The sequence below is a fragment of the Oncorhynchus kisutch genome, linkage group LG23, assembly GCF_002021735.2.
Source record: "Oncorhynchus kisutch isolate 150728-3 linkage group LG23, Okis_V2, whole genome shotgun sequence".
Lineage (NCBI taxonomy): Eukaryota > Metazoa > Chordata > Actinopteri > Salmoniformes > Salmonidae > Oncorhynchus > Oncorhynchus kisutch.
Window position 1 is genome coordinate 26,837,130 of NC_034196.2, and position 19,595 is coordinate 26,856,724.

At 41.1% G+C, this 19,595-nt stretch overlaps 1 protein-coding gene and 1 pseudogene across 3 annotated transcripts; both read left to right on the plus strand.

Annotated features, from left to right (window-relative positions):
* The first annotated feature begins 125 nt into the window (after positions 1-125).
* On the plus strand, positions 126-10,219 carry LOC109867909 (proteinase-activated receptor 2-like). 3 transcript variants are annotated; one of them, XR_004205072.1, is made up of 3 exons: positions 126-545; positions 7,417-8,473; positions 9,863-10,212. XR_004205072.1 is itself a non-coding variant. In XM_031803299.1 (2 exons), exons 1-2 carry the CDS (start codon positions 470-472, stop codon positions 8,397-8,399), a joined length of 1,059 nt encoding a protein of 352 aa, XP_031659159.1. In that variant the 5' UTR covers positions 126-469; the 3' UTR covers positions 8,400-10,218. The 3 variants fall into 3 exon arrangements, 2 of the variants coding, with proteins under 2 accessions (XP_031659159.1, XP_031659160.1); XM_031803299.1 differs by having other exon boundaries at positions 7,417-10,218; XM_031803300.1 differs by lacking the exon at positions 126-545 and adding an exon at positions 816-983 and having other exon boundaries at positions 7,417-10,219.
* Positions 10,220-12,542: 2,323 nt separating this feature from the next.
* On the plus strand, positions 12,543-19,490 carry LOC116356530 (proteinase-activated receptor 2-like; annotated as a pseudogene).
* Positions 19,491-19,595: the final 105 nt, after the last annotated feature.

Genomic DNA, 19,595 nt, shown 5'->3' on the forward strand with positions numbered 1-19,595 from the left:
CAGTCAGCCTGAACAACACAGGCATGTATGGTCACGTGATTTATGACATCACACAGGTTTTTTCTTCCCACCTGTTGTGTGAGGGAGGGGTGTGGTACCCTACCTCTTCAGTTGACTGTAGCCAGCAGATTGACCAATTTGCTTGCAATTGTACTAGGGTCAGACAGGTTTACTGTATAGATTAAGATACAGAAAAACTGGGATAAAGGGACAATTCAGAGTGCAGCGCATTTGTCATCCCTGGATTGAGGTACATTTTCTGAGACATATCTCACGCTGGCACTTAATCTATATAGGAAGCCTGTCTGACCCTAGTGCAGCTATAAGCAAGCGCTTCGGATCTGCTGGCTACAGTTGACTTCAAAGTTACACAGACAAAAGGAATACACAAACGCTTGAATCAGCATTCAACACTCTTCGTACATCGCAGGCAGATTATTGCTGGAAAGTTTTGTGGAAGTTGTGGAACATGAGTTTCAAGCGGCATTGGTTGAATCTTGTGTTTTTATTGGCCTGCGCCGAACTATGTCTGTCTCAGAAAAATGGTAAGAGAAGGCCTTTTCCCTCTATTTCTCTCATTATTTGTTTTTTTTCTTCGATCAGATAAACGACATTGTGATATTCTTTAATGCCTTGATGGACAATTTGTTGAATCGGATCCCCTCTATCTGATTCCTGAATTAATACAGATATTGTAAAATACACTTGCTTGTTATGTTGTGATGGTATTTGCAATGTCGGTGTGGTTACAGACCTCAAGACGACAATGAGTGATGTCATCATCCCACATGTCAATGACACGCTGTACTTCGCAAAATCGAGATGACCGCCCGAAGGGTATATTGAAAAGCAGGAGCAATGAGTTAGCCAGCTAAATTTGGTAAACAACCAGAAATAACAATTTGTCTGATTCATAAAGAAAGCTCAAATTAAATATGCGTTTTTGGTTGCTGAGTTAAGGCCAGGGACCACACCATCAAAAGGTAATTGTTTCCCCTTAATCATAAAACAATCAACGTTTATCAGTTGGATGAAGACAGCCTAAATAGTTTGGTTTCATTTTGTAAAGACACTCCAGGACTTGTGCAGAGCAGATTGTGAATGAATACTTTAGTATTTTACAGACAGAAAGATTAATAAAGACGTACATAAAGTGCATTTTTGCCGCATTTTTATCTAGAATAGAAAATGGACAACATTTCAACATTTTTCTCTGGGCAAGCCTGGAGAATATATCTAAGGTTAATCACACAAAATGTGGTCAAAGCAAATGCTTCTGAAGCAGAGAAAAATTCGTTTGGGTGTGGAAAGAGTCTGACTTTCAGGAAATGGAAGCTACAGACAAGTACACTGAATTTAAATCAAATCAAATGTATTTATATAGTGCTTCGTACATCAGCTGATATCTCAAAGTGCTGTACAGAAACCCAGCCTAAAACCCCAAACAGCAAGCAATGCAGGTGTTGAAGCATGTTGGCTAGGAAAAACTCCCAAGAGAGGCCAAAACCTAGAGAGGAACCAGGCTATGAGGGGTGGCCAGTCCTCTTCTGGCTGTGCGAGATTATAACAGAACATGGCCAAGATGTTCAAATGTTCATAAATGACCAGCATGGTCAAATAATAGGTCTGGGACAGGTAGCACGTCCGGTGAACAGGTCAGGATTCCATAGCTGCAGGCAGAACAGTTGAAACTGGAGTCATCATGCCAGGTAGATTAGATTACCAAACAAGAAATACCTATTTAGACCCAATCACCATCTCTTAAAAATAAGTTACTAAATATGGTCGTATTTGTAACACTATGAAATGGACATTTAAATTGTGTGTAATTTAATGTAGTGAGCTTTGAAATTATTGATGTAGGTCCATTTTATAGTGGTTCAACTTCATTAAAATGTTGATGATAGTAGTATAAATATACATTTTAGAAGATTTTGAAATATTTATGTTTACATTTGAAAATAAATGGCCTTAAATAGACCATGCCCATTTTAAGGTTATCCTTCCAAGAAATGGAAAGTTTAGGCTAACAGGCTGACTACACCGCTCGCGTCGCAAAATACATTTAGAAATCTATGTTATTCAATTATTGCACCCACCCTGCTCGCGCACGCCAATGAGCGTCTGCGGTGCCAAGGGCTAAAATAGAAATCAGTCCTATGAGTAGAGGGTAGAGGACCTTGTGCATTTCATTAAAATAACAACTCAATGTTTATATCCCAGTACAAATTAGTTAGCAACAGAAAGCTAGCTAAATAGGACAAATTAGCTAGCAAGTGCAAGCTAACTAGCAAAATTGCCATAAATGTTTAATGCTTTTTGACCTGTCCCCAAATGAACATAATTGGTTCAGAGTTTGTTTTGATATTTTAACCTGCGTTTCGTGATCTCGTTGTGTGTGGGGGGACAAAATACATTTATTGATGATGGCGCACGCGCGCAGCCGGTTTGGGTTCCGTGTAACACCTTGAACCTGCTTTGTAGTATACCCCTCTGGAATCTTATTAGTTGATTTTTAAAAGTGTTTACTTTTGATATACAGCTGAAGTCGGAAGTTTACATACACTTAGGTTGGAGTCATTAAAACTCGTTTTTCAACCACTCCACAAATTTCTTGTTAACAAACTATAGTTTTGGAAAGTCGGTTAGGACATCTACTTTGTGCATCTACTTTGTGCAAGTCATTTTTCCAACAATTGTTTACAGACAGATTATTTCACTTATAATTCACTGTATCGCAATTCCAGTGGGTCAGAAGTTTACATACACCAAGTTAACTGCCTTTCAACCGCTTGGAAAATTCCCAAACATGATGTCATGGCTTTAGAAGCTTCTGATATGCTAATTGACATACTTTGAGTCAATTGGAGGTGTACCTGTGGATGTATTTCAAGGCCTACCTTCAAACGCAGTGCCTCTTTGCTTGACATCATGGGACAATCAAAAGAAATCAGCCAAGACCTCAGGAAGAAAATTGTAGACCTCCACAAGTCTGGTTCATCCTTGGGCGCAATTTCCAAACGCCTGAAGGTACCACGTTCATCTGTACAAACAATAGTACGCAAGTATAAACACCATGGGATCACACAGCTGTCATACCGCTTAGGAAGGAGACGTGTTCTGTCTCCTAGAGATGAACGTACTTTGGTGCGAAGAGTGCAAATCAATCCCAGAACAACAGCAAAGGACCTTGTGAAGATGCTGGAGAAAACGGGTACAAAAGTATCTATATCCACAGTAAAACGATTCCTATATTGACATAACCTGAAAGGCCGCTCAGCAAGGAAGAAGCCACTGCTCTAAAACCGCCATAAAAAAGCCAGACTACAGTTTGGGGACAAAGATCGTACTTTTTGGAGAAATGTCGTCTGGTCTGATGAAACAAAAATAGTTATGTTTGGCCATAATGACCATCGCTATGTTTGGGGGGAAAAGGGGGATGCTTGCAAGCCGAAGAACTCCATCCCAACCGTGAAGCATGGGGGAGGCAGCATCATGTTGTGGAGTGCTTTGTTGCAGGAGGGACTGGTGCACTTCACAAAATAGATGGCATCATGAGGCATGAGGAAGGAACATTATGTGGATATATTGAAGCAACATCTCAAGACATCAATCAGGAAGTTAAAGCTTGGTTGCAAATGGGTCTTCCAAATGGACAATGACCCCAAGCATACTTCCAAAGTTGTAGCAACATGGCTTAAGGACAACAAAGTCAAGGTATTGGAGTGGCCATCAAAAAGCCCATGACCTCAATCCTATAGAACATTTGTGAGCAGAACTGAAAAAGCGTGTGCGAACAAGGAGGTCTACAAACCTGACTCAGTTACACCAGCTCTGTCAAAAGGAATAGGCCAAAATTCAACCAACTTATTGTGGGAAGCTTGTGGAAGGCTACCCAAAACGTTTGACCCAAGTTAAACAATTTAAAGGCAATGCTACCAAATACTAATTCAGTGTATGTAAACTTCTGATCCACTGGGAATGTGGTGAATGAAATAAAAGCTGAAATAAATCATTCTCTCCACTATTATTCTGACATTTCACATTCTTAAAATAAAGTGATGATCGTAACTGACCTAAGACAAGGACTTTTTACTCAAATTAAATGTCAGGAATTGTGAAACTGAGTTCAAATGTATTTGGCTAAGGTGTATGTAAACTTCCGACTTCAACTGTAGTTTGCATAAGAACAGTGGTGATAAAAGTTCTCAATTGTCTTACTTGAGTAAAAGGTAGGATACCTTACAAAAAGACCAATATTCACAAAGTAAAACGCTACTAGAGTAAAAGTATAAAAGTACATGGTTCTAAATATACTTAAGTACAGTCATGGAAAACCTACAAAATGTTCATAATTGATAATTGCTTATACTAAGCAAACCAGACTGCACAATAAAAACACAACTGGAACTCACAAATAATTTACAAACACAGTATTTAAGTTAAGTGAGTCTGCCAGATCAAAGAGTGTAGGGATGACAACTAGGGTTGCACATTTTCCACTTTTTAAGTGGAAATTGACCGGAATTGATGAAAATATATGCAAATTAATACTATATAAATGTAGATGTTTTTTGCATTGGATATATTTACCATATCATCTGGAGACAGAAACATAAACCTTTTACCTTATCGTAAGTAGACATAAATTGCAAATGGTTAAATCCTTCCAATAGATTTTTAAAATGTTTAAATTTAAAAAATATTTACGAATTGAACTTTTAATTAAATTAGTTGAATCTTCACATGGGATGATTTCACTGAACAACAAAAGAAAGGGAATATTGAATGATTAACAATGATCCATCACATCTCCCAAAAACGTTTTCAACATGCATCTGTAAAATGATAGTCTAGAAATGAAAGCTTTGGTTGTCTTCCTCTCAGGCTTACATGTCTTCTCCCTGGTCCTCCTCAATGTTCACCTCTTGAACATCAGACTCTGAGGCCTCATCTTCACTGTCACTTTCCAACCTTGTTGAGGGTGGCTCATTGTCAGGCTCAAAAAGCCAAAACTTTGCCTGGTTGGCCACCAATTTTTCAACCCTTGGATTGGTCAGCCTGTTGCGTGCTTTGATATGGGTCGTCCCAAACAGGGACCAGTTGCCCTCTGAGGCGGCTGATGTTGGTGGGATTTGGAGGATGATGGAGGCAACAGGGGAAAGAGCCTCAGATCCACAAAGTCCCTTCCACCAGGTGGCTGATGAAATATGTTGGCACGACTGCTATATTGCATCTCCATCCCAAAGCCCTTGCTTGTAACCTTCCGGTTACTAGTCCAACGCCCTAACCACTAGGCTACCTTCCGCATTGTCTCCCTCAAACCGTGCAATGGCGACTGCTATAGGTTTCAGGAGCATCAGGCTGCTTCCCAAAATACATCATCCAGTAGGATCCTCTTGATGGGGCTGTCCATATTGGCAGACTGTGGTATGGCTATTTTTGGGATGGGCACGTTCCCCTCCAGTAGACTGTCAAACATGATGACAACACCACCCCAATGGGTGTTGCTGGACAATTTCAATGTGGTGCTCTTATTCTTTTTACTTTGCTTGGTGAGATTGCTGCTATAACTTGATGACCTTTCACATACCTAGCCATTTCCTTGGCTCTCTTGTAGAGTGTATCCATTGTTTTCAGTGCCATGATGTCCTTGAGGAGCAGATTCAATGCATGAGCAGCACAGACAATGAGTGTGATGTGAGGGTAGGACTCCTCCACTTTAGACCAAGCAGCCTTCATGTTCGCAGCATTGTCTGTCACCAGTGCAAATACCTTCTGTGGTCCAAGGTCATTGATGACTGCATCAGTTCATCTGCAATGTAGAGACCGGTGTGTCTGTCCCTTGTCTGTGCTCTTGAATACAGGTTGAGATGTAGTTAATTATCCCTTGCCCACAAACATTCGACCACCCACCAGAGATGATTGCAATACAGTCTGCTTTCTCTATGATTTGCTTGACCTTCACTTGAAATCTGTTGAACTCTGCATCCAGCAAATGAGTAGATAAAGCATGTCTGGTTGGAGGGGTGTATGCTGGGTGAATAACATTCAGAATTCTCTTCCAATACACATCGCCTGTGAGCATCAGAGGCGAACCAGTTGCATACACAGCTCGAGCAAGACCTTCATCAGCATTTCTCTGACCACGTTCCTCCATTGAGTAAAAAAAAAAACGTCTAATTCCAGGAGGACCATGAGCTGTTGCTATCGTTAAGGTGTTTGATTCATCATTTTCGCCTCAAATAGAAGTAGAGGGACTTTTGTCAGAGGTTGCTTGTTGTGTGCGCTAAGGGAACTTTATGCACTTGGCCAGATGATTCTTCATCTTTGTTACGTTCTTCACATATGATTTGGAACAGTGATGGCAAATGTACACAGCTTTTCCTTCTACATTAGCTGCAGTGAACGGTCTTCACATATCAGATAGTGCCCATGGCATTTTCCTGTATAGATTAGGTTAAAAAAAACATGTACAGATAAATAGTTAAGCAGTTAGATTAAACAACTCATTTGTAAGACTTTTTTTAATGAAACATATATGGAAACAGGTGAATTATCCCTTCTCAGTTAGCAGGCTCAAGCAAGCTAAAACCCACATGGTAGCAAATACTAACTAGCAGAATTTGTTAAAAATGATTTAAACACACTTTACTGTAGGCTACTATTTACTAGTTAACAGAAAATCATCTATGTCATATAAAATATATTCACCCCACCCAGTATTGTAATCAACTTACCAGAAAGCATGTAGTCCTTGGCTCAGACAGTGTAGTAGTGTGGGCTCAATAGCATCTCATTAGTGTGAAAGATCTTGAGAATCAGCTGTACATGTGATGGAAGAATGCACTGTGTGTGCAAAGGGTTGCAATTCCATTGAATTGGGGATAGTTTAACCAAAATATGCCACAAGACCTAGAATTGCCTTATGTGTACCCCACAAAAAAAGGGTCACTGTTATAAGCGAACTTTTTTTCATGAACTTTAAGCAGAATTCCCCAAATTCCAGGGCTTAACTTACAATGGAACATTTCTGGGAAATATTCCGCAAAGTTTTCGAAAAGTTTCCGACCCTTTGCAACCTTAATAAAGTATTAGATTGATAGGTTAGATTTTCCTGCCTCAGCAAGAATAATGTAACAACTACTTTTTGGTGTCAGGGGAAATTAATGGGAGTATAAAGTACATATTGTCTTTAGGAACGTAGTGAAGTAAAAGTACGGATACCCCCCCCCCCCCCCCCCCCCAAAAAAAGGTACTTTACAACACTGCATAAGAACAATTAGAAAAGTAATAATTTAAGTATGCAATAAATCTCAAATGGCTGTTGTATTCAAATGGCATACATTGTAACCTCATTTTTGGAATTCGTTAAACACCCCTATTTATTTTCATCTTATTTCTCTCTTTTCTCAGAGCGGTTTAATGCTGGCGTTGAAGACCGAGGCTTCACGGGGGATGAGACAGCGGCGGGGGTGCAGGTCTCCCTGGAGGCCTGCATGGTTCTGGACAGTCATCTGACCACTGTGTTCTTCCCCATTGTCTACATAGTGGTGTTTGCTGTGGGGCTGCCCACCAACGCCATGGCCATCTGGGTCTTCCTGTTCAGGACCAAGAAGAAGCACCCTGCCGCCATCTACATGGCCAACCTGGCTCTGTCTGACCTGCTCTTTGTCATCTGGACACCTCTGAAGATCGCCTACCACTTCAACGGTAACGACTGGATCTATGGAGAGAGGCTGTGTAAAGTCCTGGTGGGCTTCTTCTATGGGAACATGTATTGCTCCATCCTCTTCATCACCTGTATCAGTGTCCAGCGCTACTGGGCCATTGTTTACCCCCTCTCCCAGGATTGTAGGAACAACCATGTAGCCATCGGTGTCTCGGTCGCAATCTGGGTGGGGGTCTGGCTGCTAACCACCCCTCTCTACCTCTACGACCAGACAGTCAAGGTGACCAACCTCAACATCATCACCTGCCACGACGTCACCCGGCCAAGCCAGAATAGCATGGCTGCTGGCTTCTTCCTGACCATGGGAACCCTGGGATTTGTAGTTCCCACCGTGTTGTGCGTGGTGGTTAACGTTCTGATGCTCAAGTCCCTGAGGAACTCAATGACGGACGCCAGCATCACCAAGAATCGGCGCAAGGCTATGGTTCTCATCATTACTGTGCTGATCATTTTCCTGGTCTGTTTCACCCCCAGTAACATAATGATGCTGGTGACCTACTCTCTCCTGCTGGCTCAAGTAGTACACAATGACTACGGCTTCTACATCACCACCCTGTGTCTGGCCAGCCTCAACAGCTGTGTGGATCCATTCATCTACTACTTCATCTCAGAGGAGTTCAGGGAGCAAGTAAAGAACACGCTGAGGTGCCGGAGCCAGAGGGCATGATGAGGATCTCGTTCACTGAAGTACTTCAAGATGAGTAACACCATCCAGGTTTGGGGTCAATTCCAGTCAATTCAGTAAGTACTGATTAGGAAAATGTGGAATTGGATTGGTTGATTTGGTTTACTTTCTGAATTGTCTGGCATTAAAATGGAATTGACCCCAACCTTGGTTACCTGCACCTCAGACTCAGGGAACACACAGAGCAGCTATGTTTAGGGGGGTTGTCATGTGGAGATCAAAGTTGGCTGTACTGATGTTTTTAATGAACTGGACAGGTTAAAGGGAATACCGGGTTGGTCTCAAATACTAGGTGTCTTTCACCTAACATTTTGTTTTCATCATCATCAATGGAGAGAGAGATGAGATGCAACCCCAGACTACTTCATATTATGTGCTTGTTATATTTCCTCCTCTCCCCTCATACAATTTTAGTGCAGATTTTGTTGGTTTTATCTAGAAAACAAAATCAGAAAGAGTGTGTTACTGATCCATCCTCCACATTTAGACAGTCAAAGATGTCCATTATGTTTGTTCCAGCACTGAGCTCTCTGAAACTGTTAACTTAGTTCTTAGTGCCCAGCACTGACCCTTCACTTCTGGCAACAGGTATTGTTCTTTATCAAGTGAGCCATACATGACCTACTGTACAATGCCTAGTGAAAGTCTATACACCACTTGCATAGTGTCATGATGTGGCCCTTTCTGGGTATAGGTTGTGGCATCCCCCTCTCTCTTTCACGCTCTCCTACACCGAGGTTCTGTTATCGCAGGCCATAAATTCCTGGAGGAGTTTCCCTCCCCCTGGCCATGCAGAAAGAGAGACGCAGAGAGAACAAAGGATTTCACATGGCGAACTCCTAAATCCACAAAACAACATGTCCACTTGTGGGAATGGTCTGTGGACACTTAAGTGACGGGTATGACAACTGTGTTTTCTTTGGTGACCTCAGAGAGGACAGGAAACACACATAACTATATCTCTGAATGTGTATGAATGAGTAAAGCAGAAACAATTTGTGAAATTATGTAATGTGATGTTAAACCTTTAACGTGAGAGAATTGAATTCCCTTTAAAGTTGAATTAAGTCATTGGCCCGCCCCCGTGAGCACAGACATGATCTGGCATCATAGAACCACCTTTTCTATTGTTACGAATAAACCCCCCTCCTGACGAAATCCTCTTCATGTCACAAAAACCTCAGTGTCCGTTCATGTTGCAATGGATGTTGAATTCCTAACCATACCCGGTGGAGCATTGGCCACACGGGTGGAAATGGTTCAACTCTGAGACTATCGATCCCGACAGAATAAGAGCAAATCTTAGAGACTAATTACTAGTCTGCAGACAGAAAATATGTAAACCTGGGATTGTGAATACCGATACCTGCCGAAACATCTATGAGAACATTTCGGAATGGTACTCTGAAGTATCCATTATAACCACAAAATACTTTGATCTTCAGGGAAGCAGAGGGAGGAAGACTCAGATGAACTGACTCCGCAGAAGGACCGGATTCCAACAGAAATCACGACACTGGGAGTAAATGTATATTGATTGCGATTATTCACGAATGAGTGAGCATTGATGTGCAAAGGATTTTCAATTCATATAATTATCAACTGTGTAGTGATTCCTTTTGTCTTTTCCACTTCTTTCTCAGTCCACACCCACTTCCCTTTGTCCACCAAGCTGTCATATCGGCTTAGCCCACTAGGGAATCTTCCCTATCATTTCCTTGTAACCATATCTACTGTTTGTTTGTTTATGCATTTATGTGATTATTTAGTTAGTTTGTTAATAAATAAATGATTAAGCCAATTGGTGTATGGATGATTCATAGTAAAGGCTGGGTTTGTGCAGGTAACCAACAATTTACGACGTTTGGAATGAGATTAACGGGAGGTAAATAATCATTAATTAATTAGAAGACTAATTGGACAGATATTAAAATATCTGAAGTTATATTAGGAAAATTCTAACTTTGTAATCTGAATATTTTCCTTGGTGCCCTGACTTCCTAGTTATTTACATTTACATGATTAGTTTAATCATGTAATAATTACAGAAAATGTATTTGATAGAATAGGGTCTTCACTTTTAATGATGCCAAAGACACAACAGTTATGACATTTTTCTGAAATTAAAGTAAATTAAGAAAGACAATTTATATTATTTCATACAGATCTACACAACCTGCTCCACATTTTCAAAGTGAAATAAAAAGTATAGAATTATTTTTAAGTTAATAAAAATGATGTATTGATTGTATATGTCTTGATGGCCCTGAGTTAATACTTGGTGGAAGCATCTTTGGCAGCAATTACATCTTTAAATAATTTGGAGTAAGATTCTACTGACTCTGCACAACTCTTAGGGCAACATTATATCTGTTTGTTTTTGTAAAAATTGCTCTACCTCTATACAGTGGGGCAAAAAAAGTATTTAGTCAGCCACCAATTGTGCAAATTCTCCCACTTAAAAAGATGAGAGAGGCCTGTAATTTTCATCATATGTACACTTCAACTATGACAGACAAAATTAGAAAAAAATCCAGAAAATCACATTGTAGGATTGTTAATTAATTAATTAGCAAATTATGGTGGAAAATAAGTATTTGGTCATCTACAAACAAGCAAGATTTCTGGCTCTCACAGACCTGTAACTTCTTCTTTAAGATTCTCCTCTGTCCTCCACTCGTTACCTGTATTAATGGCACCTGTTTGAACTTTTTATCAGTATAAAAGACACCTGTCCACAACCTGAAACAGTCACACTCCAAACTCCACTATGGCCAACACCAAAGAGCTGTCAAAGGACACCAGAAATAAAATTGTAGACCTGCAGCAGGCTGGGAAGACTGAATCTGCAATAGGTAAGCAGCTTGGTTTGAAGAAATCAACTGTGGGAGCAATTATTAGGAAATGGAAGACATACAAGACCACTGATAATCTCCCTCGATCTGGGGCTCCATGCAAGATCTCACCCCGTGGGGTCAAAATGATCACAAGAACGGTGAGCAAAAATCCCAGAACCACACGGGGGGACCTAGTGAATGACCTGCAGAGAGCTGGGACCAAAGTAATAAAGCCTACCATCAGTAACACACTGCGCCGTCAGGGACTCAAATCCTGCAGTGCCAGACGTGTCCCCCTGCTTAAGCCAGTACATGTCCAGGCCCGTCTGAAGTTTGCTAGAGAGCATTTGGATGATCCAGAAGAAGATTGGGAGAATGTCATAACTCAACTCGTCGTGTTTGGAGGACAAAGAATGCTGAGTTGCATCCAAAGAACACCATACCTACTGTGAAGCATGGGGTTGGAAACATCATGCTTTGGGGCTGTTTTTCTGCAAAGGGACCAGGACGACTGATCCGTGTAAAGGAAAGAATAAATGGGGCCATGTATTGTGAGATTTTGAGTGAAAACCTTCCATCAGCAAGGGCATTGAAGATGAAATGTGGCTGGGTCTTTCAGCATGACAATGATCCCAAACACACCGCCCGGGCAACGAAGGAGTGGCTTCGTAAGAAGCATTTCAAGGTCTTGGAGTGGCCTAGCCAGTCTCCAGATCTCAACCCCATAGAAAATCTTTGGAGGGAGTTGAAAGTCAGTGTTGCCCAGCAACAGCCCCAAAACATCACTGCTCTAGAGGAGATGTGCATGGAGGAATGGGCCAAAATACCAGCAACAGTGTGTGAAAAACTTCTGAAGACTTACAGAAATATAACAAAGTATTGAGATAAACTTTTGTTATTGACCAAATACTTATTTTCCACCATAATTTGCAAATATATTCATAAAAAATCCTACAATGTGATTTTCTGGATTTCTTTTCCTAATTTTGTCTGTCATAGTTGAAGTGTACCTATGATGAATATTACAGGCCTCTCTCATCTTTTTAAGTGGAAGAACTTGCACAATAGGTGGCTGACTAAATACTTTTTTGCCCCACTGTACATTTGGTTGGGATTCATTGATGGACAGCAATATGTAAACCAGATTTTTCCAACTTTTTACCTGGGCTTTGCTCCTTTCATATTTATTTTGATCCCGACAAACTCCCCATTCTCTGCCATTGACAAACATACTCATGACATGATGTTGACATTACTTCAAAATACAGAGAGAATACATGAAGTGCAGGCATACATGAAATGTTGAATAATCTATATCCCCCTATAAGATTCATATTGAAATAACTGCGATTTGTCTGGGTTATCTTTGGATAAGACCAAACAGGTTAGAGCCTTGTAAATTCACAGACACTCAAAACCATGTCGTGACAGAGAGAGAGTGAGGTTACACTGGTAACCTGATTCCATCAATTTCTTGTTTTTCGGGTGTGTTCTTCTGTTTATGTTAAAGACAAAGAAGGCATCGGCATCAGGGTAAGTTAACTACCATCTTGACCTTGGGAGGAGAAGACAATTCATAGACACAGATCATTTATACTGTACAAAGTTCAAGGACAATGGCCTCATCTCAAATACTTTCCTGCTTATTGTTGTTCAGTTGCGAGTGTGCAGCCAATACAATGGGTAAGATTGACCTTTTATAATTGATCTCATGCCTTTGTCAGTAGCCTACTTGTAGACACATTGTATTATCTTGAGTTAGCGTACTTGTACTGGGGTAAATCCATTTGAATTCAATCACTTTTTGACAGCATCCCTTTTGATTTAAACATAACTTTCCATATATATTTGCTCATGGAAGAAGTGGTCAGGAAGTGACTTTTTGGACCTGAATGACAAAACATTCAGGAGATAAAGTATTTATATACACTAGCATTGCTTTCAATTGGGTTACACAAAAAACAGTCCTTGGGAAGCCGAAAGTTAAATACAATTCCATTTCAACTTACTGTGCTGGTAGGCAGGAAGGTTGGTCATTATGATGGGTGGAATTTGAGATAAAATATCTAAAGGATGGTATTATTAAACAGATTTTCAAACGTGGGTCTGTTGTAGTTGTACTTGTTCTCTGCTTACTTCATGTCAAAATAAAGGTTATTCCTTTTTTGTACACATGTGGTGCACGTGCAGGACTTTGATTTTGACCTGAGGTAAGCCTACTTCACATCATCAGAGGTTTGTGTGTTGTGATGGCACTCAGTTGAGACCAACATGCTCTTGAATACAGGGTGGGTGTCATTTCAATCATAGAAATAACATTAATAGAATGAATCTATACCTTCAGACCACTGCAATTTAGCTGGTATGCCATGGAACTTAAATTGATTTGAAATTGTAATTTCTAATTACTATGACAAAGATGGCTGCTGGTCCACACACTGTCGAATGTCAACTTAAATGGTCATGTCTAATCTATTATCTATATTTCTATGATTCAATAGGTTTCTTATGGAGGATTGTCAGTATAATTTAAAACAACAGATGTTCCCATTCAATTCAACATTCTCTGATGTGTGGACCTCCAACAATCTTTGAAATTTGAAACGTACATTTTATTCCCATTTTAGTACATTTATAAGCCAAAACATAACACCCACCCTGTATTCAAGCATGTCGCGTCTCAACCGATGGCGGACACAACCCAAAAACTGTTTAAATGGTTTGACAACCCTGTTTGTAAGCTTTTAAAAATCAAATCAAATTTTATTGGTCACATACACATGGTTAGCAGATGTTAATGTGAGTGCAGCGAAATGCTTGTGCTTCTAGTTCTGACAGCGCAGTAATATCTAACAAGTAATTTATCAATTTCACAACAACAACTTATACACACAAGTGTAATGGAATGAATAATAATATGTACATATAAATATATGGATGAGTGATGGCCGTGCGGCATAGGCAACATGCAGTTGATGGTATAGAGTATAGTATATACATATGAGATGAGTAATGTAGGGTATGTAAACATTATATAAAGTGCCATTGTTTAAAATGACCAGTGATACATTTATTACATCCAATTTTTTATTATTAAAGTGGCTAGAGATGTGAGTCAGTATTTTGGCAGCAGCCACTCAATGTTAGTGATGGCTGTTTAACAGTCTGATGGCCTTGAGATAGAAGCTGTTTTTCAGTCTCTCGGCCTCAGCTTTGATGCACCTGTACTGACCCCGCCTTCTGGATGATAGCGGGGTGAACAGGCAGTGGCTCGGGTGGTTGTTGTCCTTGATGATCTTTATGGCCTTCCTGTGACATCGGGTGGTGTAGGTGTCCTGGAGAGCAGGTAGTTTGTCCCTGGTGATGCGTTGTGCAGACCTCCCTACCCTCTGGAGAGCCTTACGGTGGTGGAGCAGTTGCCATACCAGGCGGTGATACAGCACGACAGGATGCTCTCGATTGTGCACCTGTACAAGTTTGTGAGTGTTTTCGGTGACGAGCCAAATTTCTTCAGCCTCCTGAGGTTGAAGAGGCACAGTTGCGCCTTCTTCACCACGCTGTCTGTGTGGGTGGACCATTTCAGTTTGTCCATGATGTGTACGCCGAGGAACATAAAACTTTCACCTTCTCCACTACTGTCCCGTCAATGTGGCTAGGGGGGTGTTCCCTCTGCTGTTTCCTGAAGTCCACGATCATCTACTTTGTTTTGACATTGAGTGTGAGGTTATTTTCCTGACACCACACTCCGAGGGCCCTCGCCGTCTCGTCGTTGTTGGTAATCAAGCCTACCACTGTACAGTAGTGTCGTCTGCAAACTTGATGATTGAGTTGGAGGCGTGCATGGCCACGCAGTCATGGGTGTACAGGGAGTACAGGAGAGAGCTGAGAACGCACCCTTATAGCGTGCTGAGTGCTGAGGACCAGCGGGGTGCAGATGTTGTTTCCTACCCTCACCACCTGGGGGCGGCTTGTCAGAAAGTCCAGGACCTAGTTGTACAGGGTGGGGTCGAGATCCAGGGTCTCAAGCTTAATGACGAGTTTGGTGGGTACTATGGTGTTAAATGCTGAGCTGTAATCGATGAACAGCAATCTTACATAGGTATTTCACTTGTCCAGATGGGTTAGGGCAGTGTGATTGCAATTGCGTTGTCTGTGGACCTATTGGAGCAGTAAGCAAATTGGAGTGGGTCTAGGGAGTCAGGTAGGGTGGAGGTGATATAATCCTTGACTAGTCTCTCAAAGCACTTCATGATGACGGAAGTGAGTGCTACAGGGTGATAGTCGTTTAGCTCAGTTACCTTCGCTTTCTTGGGACAGGAACAATGGTGGCCCTCTTGAAGCATGTGGGAACAGCAGACTGGGATAAGGATTGATTGAATATGTCCATAAACACACCAGCCAGCTGGTCTGTGCATGCTCTGAGGACTCGGCTAGGGATGCCTTCTGGGCCGGCAGCCTTGCGAGTGTTAACACGTTTAAATGTTTTACTCATGTTGACCACGGTGAAGGAGAGCCCGCAGATTTTGGTAGGGGGCCGTGTCAGTGGTACTGTATTGTCCTCAAAGCGGGCAAAGAAGTTGTTTAATTTGTCTCGGAGCAAGACGTCGGTGTCCGCGATGGAGCTGGTTTGCTTTTTGTAATCCGTGATTGACTGTAGACACTGCCACATACATCTCATGTATGAGCCATTTAATTGCGACTCTACTTTGTCTCTATACTGACACTTTTCTTGTTTGATTGCCTTGCGGAGGGAATAGCTACACTGTTTGTATTCGGGCATGTTTCCGGTCGCCTTGCCGTTGGGGAAGGTTTTAATAGTCACCGTGGGTACAACATCACTGATGCACTTGCTAATAAACTCGCTCACCGAATCAGCGTATACATCAATGTTGTTGTCTGAGGCTATCCGGAACATATCCCAGTCAACATGATCGAAGCAATCTTGAAGCGTGGAATCCGATTGGTCGGACCAGCATTGAACAGACCTCAGCACGGGCGTTTCCTGTTTTAGTTTCTGTCTATAGGCTGGGAGCAAGTTATCTTTATCTTTTCCAGTGATTTGACATTGTATGTCTCATGGTATGGCTGGGTATGGTTATGCAACAAAAAAAAGTGTAATAGTGCACCTTTATCTGTTGAATATTTTGGGGTGCTGTCAAAAAGTGATCGAATTCACATCGATTTACCAACCGGTGACTCACATCAATGACTCTGTCTCATTATTTAACATAAAAACAAGTATTGTGCAGCTATTTATTGTAGGTGTCAATGTTCTTTCACCTATTTATTGTAGGTGTCAATGTTCTTTCACCTATTTATTGTAGGTGTCAATGTTCTTTCACCTATTTATTGTAGGTGTCAATGTTCTTTCACCTATTTATTGTAGGTGTCAATGTTCTTTCACCTATTTATTGTAGGTGTCAATGTTCTTTCACCTATTTATTGTAGGTGTCAATGTTCTTTCACCTATTTATTGTAGGTGTCAATGTTCTTTCACCTATTTATTGTAGGTGTCAATGTTCTTTCACCTATTTATTGTAGGTGTCAATGTTCTTTCACCTATTTATTGTAGGTGTCAATGTTCTTTCACCTATTTATTGTAGGTGTCAATGTTCTTTCACCTATTTATTGTAGGTGTCAATGTTCTTTCACCTATTTATTGTAGGTGTCAATGTTCTTTCACCTGACTGGAATATGTATTTTGTGTGTTTTTAGAATGAGTACCCTAGATAGAACATGACCCTGTTTGTGATAATCAGACCAATGAATAAGAGGGAAATGAAAGTTAATAGCCTCATAATTCAACTATATTTGTATCATATTTATTTTTCTCATGTCATTTTTAACAATGCAATTTGTGTTACATGTTTAAACTCAAAAGAGCATTGCTCAAGGTGAATATGTTGAATGTTATCAATCATTTTTTATAGTAGCTTATTGTATGTTGAGTATCACCAACACACTATCCAATATTACAGATCTTTATCACTGATGTTTCTCCTGTTTCTTATCACAGGTATGGGTTCATCGGGGTGGTCGACCCTCAAGATGCCGACCACATTACGGTGGACAAGGCAACCGCGGAAACACTGCGGAGCAGTCTGACCACGGTGTTCCTCCCCATCGTCTACATAGTGGTGTTTGCTGTGGGGCTGCCCACCAACACCATGGCCATCTGGGTCTTCCTGTTCAGGACCAAGAAGAAGCACCCTGCCGTCATCTACATGGCCAACCTGGCTCTGTCTGACCTGCTCTTTGTCATCTGGACGCCTCTGAAGATCGCCTACCACTTCAACGGTAACGACTGGATCTATGGAGAGAGGCTGTGTAAAGTCCTGGTGGGCTTCTTCTATGGGAACATGTACTGCTCCATCCTCTTCATCCCCTGTCTGAGTATTCAGTGCTACTGGGTGGTGGCCCATCCTCTGTCCCACCAGAAGAAGAACAACAAAATGGCCATCGCTGTCTCCGTCTCTATTTGGGCCTTCATCTGGCTCACCACCACCCCTCTGTACCTCTACAACCACACGGCCAAGCTCAAGGACCTCAACATCACCCCGGGAAGAACCATCAGAAAGCCATGGTGCTGATTGTGACGGTACTGGTCACTTCCTGGTGTGTTTTGTCCCCAGTAACATCATGCAAGTCATCCACTAGACCCTCCTCAAGGACAGGGTGATCAACAACGGCTATGGCTTCTACATCACCACCCTGTGTCTGGCAAGCCTCAACTGATGTCTGGATCCCTTCATCTACTACTTTGTGTCTGAGGACTTCAGGGACCATGTGAAGAACACACTGCTGTGTAGAAGCAGCAGGACGGTGGAGAGGATGAGGGTCTCCTTCAGCTCCATGAAGTACTCCAAGAAGAGCAAGGCCTATGTGTCTGAGTCAGAGAACACACAGAGCAGTACCTGCTAATAGTGCATGGGAGCCATTCGGACGACTAGGCAAAGACACTGGGAGAGGCTCATTGAAAATACAATTTCTCAGTATGTTTGTGGACTGATGCACTGAATGTACCTTATGAAATAAAGATACTAGAGTGATCTGTCCTGTAACAGTTGGGATATAGACATCAATGACAAGAAATGGAACATGGTTGTGTGTGAGTGTTGTGTCCTCTATGAGACAGAGACACACAACCTAACCTCTCACAGGACCAGGACACAAGGATGTCGAATTCTGAAGAAAATATGTAGTCACATCACACTAAACAACCCACACAAGAGGAACTATATTTCTCATCTGTGTAACAACGTGTCAAGGGGAGCTTTAGTATGTTTTAAGTTAGGCCTGGACACTGTTGAGCTCCAGACCAGTGAAAATGGTGGACTATATCCTGGACTTCTTTTGTGATTTTCATAGACATATCTCTCATGGATGAAATGAATACATTTTGTGATTTTCATAGACATATCTCTCATGGATGAAATGAATACATTTTGTGATTTTCATAGACATATCTCTCATGGATGAAATGAATACATTTTGTGATTTTCATAGACATATCTCTCATGGATGAAATGAATACATTTTGTGATTTTCATAGACATATCTCTCACGGATGAAATGAATACATTTAGCTTTCATCACAGTTCTTGACAGGCTGTTAAAGGGCTAATGCGTAAAGATCTAGTTAGATATTTTACATTTAAAGAGGTGCATTTTGGACAAGATGTTGCCAAGCACATGGTCAACATGTTTTATGAAATCCCAAAATATAGATGTACATTGTGCCTTACAGTGCTGGTGTAAATGAACTAAAATGTCATGCCTTCAGGTGAAAAGTATTGAGCATCATGATTTTATTTTTCTTACCTTTATTTAACTAGGCAAGTCAGTTAAAGAACAAATTCTTATTTTCAATGACAGCCTAAGAACAGTGATTTAACTGCCTTGCAGGGTCAGAACAACAGATGTTTACCTTGTCAGCTCAGGGATTTGATCTTGCAACCTTTTGGTTACTAGTTGAACGCTCTAACCACTAGGCTACCTTCTGCCCCAATGATGATGAGTGACATATTTTAGAAGGGCGGTGTTGGGGTAAACTGGCTTTAAGTCTATGGTCTACATATCTTCACTGGTATATGCCTTTATATAATTACCCGTGTGAGATTATATAGGGCAGTAGGCTGTACACATTAACACGGCTCCTTTTTTACTATAGTGTCATTATGTTTTAAGCTCACGTGAAGTTTTGAAACCATGAAAAGTTTTTTGTTTTAAGTTTCTTAGTTTCTTAAATAAATGTATGCAATATGATAAGCTAATGGTGTTTGATTCTATAGTTGTTATTGTTCTCTAATGTGTAACTTTGTTTCTGTTGCGTAATCCTTAT